The sequence below is a fragment of the Plasmodium brasilianum genome, chromosome 4 (genome assembly GCF_023973825.1).
Source record: "Plasmodium brasilianum strain Bolivian I chromosome 4, whole genome shotgun sequence".
Lineage (NCBI taxonomy): Eukaryota > Apicomplexa > Aconoidasida > Haemosporida > Plasmodiidae > Plasmodium > Plasmodium brasilianum.
Window position 1 is genome coordinate 204,460 of NC_090117.1, and position 2,595 is coordinate 207,054.

At 20.1% G+C, this 2,595-nt stretch overlaps 1 protein-coding gene across 1 annotated transcript; it reads left to right on the forward strand.

The window, feature by feature from the left end:
* Positions 1 to 1,102: 1,102 nt before the first annotated feature.
* On the forward strand, positions 1,103 to 1,790 carry MKS88_001058 (uncharacterized protein; the record flags this gene model as incomplete). The annotated part of the gene is made up of 2 exons (XM_067219712.1): positions 1,103 to 1,282; positions 1,482 to 1,790. 2 exons carry the CDS (start codon positions 1,103 to 1,105, stop codon positions 1,788 to 1,790), a joined length of 489 nt encoding a protein of 162 aa, XP_067074990.1.
* Between the last annotated feature and the right edge of the window lie 805 nt (positions 1,791 to 2,595).

Consider the following 2,595-nt stretch of genomic DNA (forward strand, 5'->3'; position numbering starts at 1 on the left):
TTCGTCATATGTAAAATATAACAATACATATTATCTAACCTTAATAATTACATATTTGTACTATAACAATTTATCAAGTATTTTACGTTAAAATATATAATTATATTAATATGCCATATAATGCATATACGCTAAATATTTTCTTAAAATATTTATTTTATTATAAGTATTTTTTGCTATTTTAATTATTTATTCTATTTCAAATTAATTTTAAAAGCTTTATATATCCTAATTATATAGATTATTTTTAAGTCCTATTCATTATTTTAATGTTAAAAATAATAATAATAATAATAATAAGCTCCATTAATTTAAATTATGCCTTAAACATTTTAACCCACATAATTAAATATATATTTGATTCTTTATTTGATATTCAAATTAACTAAGGACTTTATTAATTTTTGTGGCAAATGTATAAATATAAATGCTTTTATTTGAGATAACGCAATGTTTGAATTTTTCTTATAGTTAGTATATAATTATATATTTTTAATACTTTTTAAATCTTATATTATTAAGATTTTTTTAGTTAATTATATTTTTACATATAACATTTACTGAATCATTTATATTTATTATATTTTGTTTTTTTCTTACATATATATATATATATTATAATTACATTTAAATAATACAGGAAAAAGGTTTTGTAATTTTAAAAAATACTGAACTAGCATTAAAAACATTATAAGGAACGATTTTTAAACACTATAAAAAAAATATATATATACATATATTTTTATAATAACGTCATATAACTCAATATTTTATTATCGTAAGAAAATTAACAAATTCAAGGAAATTCAAAATGTATAAACAAAGAAATAAATCAGTCCTTTTTATTAAAATTTTTACATTTACACATTTAGTATGGATGTGGCAGTACTCAAGAAAGAAGTTTATATTACTATGCTATTAAATTTCTATAATTTTTCGTTATTATACTTATTCATTTTAAAAAGAATATTTTCTTAATATTGAAATAATAAAATCTCCATAAATAATGAATATTTACAACAATTTTTAGTCAACGAATATTCTTAATGCATGGGATCAAAAAATTAACCAAAACAACATACAGTCCGCAGTATCTCGAAGAATGTTAATTGGAAAAGAATATTTAGAATTCCAAAAAGGACATTCATCTTTAAAAGAAAAAATAGCAGAATTAGTAAATGAAGACAATGATGAATTTTGTAGACGCATAAATGAATCCATCCAAGATAACAATTTTAAGGACCAATTTAATGAATTAATTCATGCTTCTGACAATTCTGGGGTAATGTATAATTCACTCGAATTAAACGACTATTTTAAAAAAAAAAATTGGTGAATTAGAATATGATGATACTTTTGAAGGAACACATAATGTAGAAGATTATAATGATGATTCTGAAACAAGTCATAATATGAAAAGAAAAAATTTTCATGAACATTTGAAAATAAATAGCACGGTAAAATATAATCCCCAATTATAGACAATTAAATCATTAAAAAAAACAGATTCATATGGTCAATCAGAAATATTACACCATTTAAAACCTACTTTTTCAAATGATTATAAATTGAATGAAAGTAAAAGTAAATATAAAAAATTTGTAAACTTCATGTGTAGGCATAAAACATTGCCTAATGTCCTAGTAATCTTGTTAAGTATAATTTTATTCGTACCAATAACAATAGATGTCCCTATACATACTTCCCTTGGAGCATTAATGCGAACTTATCATTTGTTTAATAAGAAGAAACGCAATAAAAAAAATTTGTTTAAAACAAAACAATACTAATACAAAATTTTTGGAATATTTGAATACAAAAAAAGTAACCTTAAATATACTTCAATTTAAAGTTGTAGTTTAAATATCTCGAAGCAAATTTATATATACAAGAATTAAAAATATACGCGCTCCTATTATATTTTTAACATATGAACCATTTTCTTCATAGTTTTTTAAATAATAAATTCTTTTAATACTATTTTGTATTCACCCAAATAAAAACAGCATATTTACATTTAAGCGGTTCATTTATTATATTATCAACATAACACATTTGTTATTAAAAAATACGCAGTGGTTTTTGTTTTTATTTATTTAAATCTTTTGTCTCAATATATTATGTTTTTTTGTCTATTATAGAATTGAGACAAATCCTGTTATGATTATTTCATGGTTCTTATATACTTAACTCAGATTCCATTAATTCATTATTGATTTATCGCATTAAATTTATTTAAATACACTAATTTGATTACTCTTGCAAATCTATTTATTTCAAACTTACATTATATGCTTGTATCCTTTCAATTATTTTAACATAACTAAACTGTTTATACAAATTAACATTTTACTCTATAATTTTTTAACTAAGAATACAATTTCACCATATTGTTAAAATATATGTTCCATATACATTTACTACTATTTATTTCTTTTAATATATAATATATTAAATTCGTAAACTCATATATATGTATATATTTGTGCTCTTTTCATGTTGCTAGCAAATTAAACAATTAACTTGGAACTGAGGAATCACAAATTAAAATATTAAAATTAAATATTAATTCTTTGATATAATTATCATTTGACT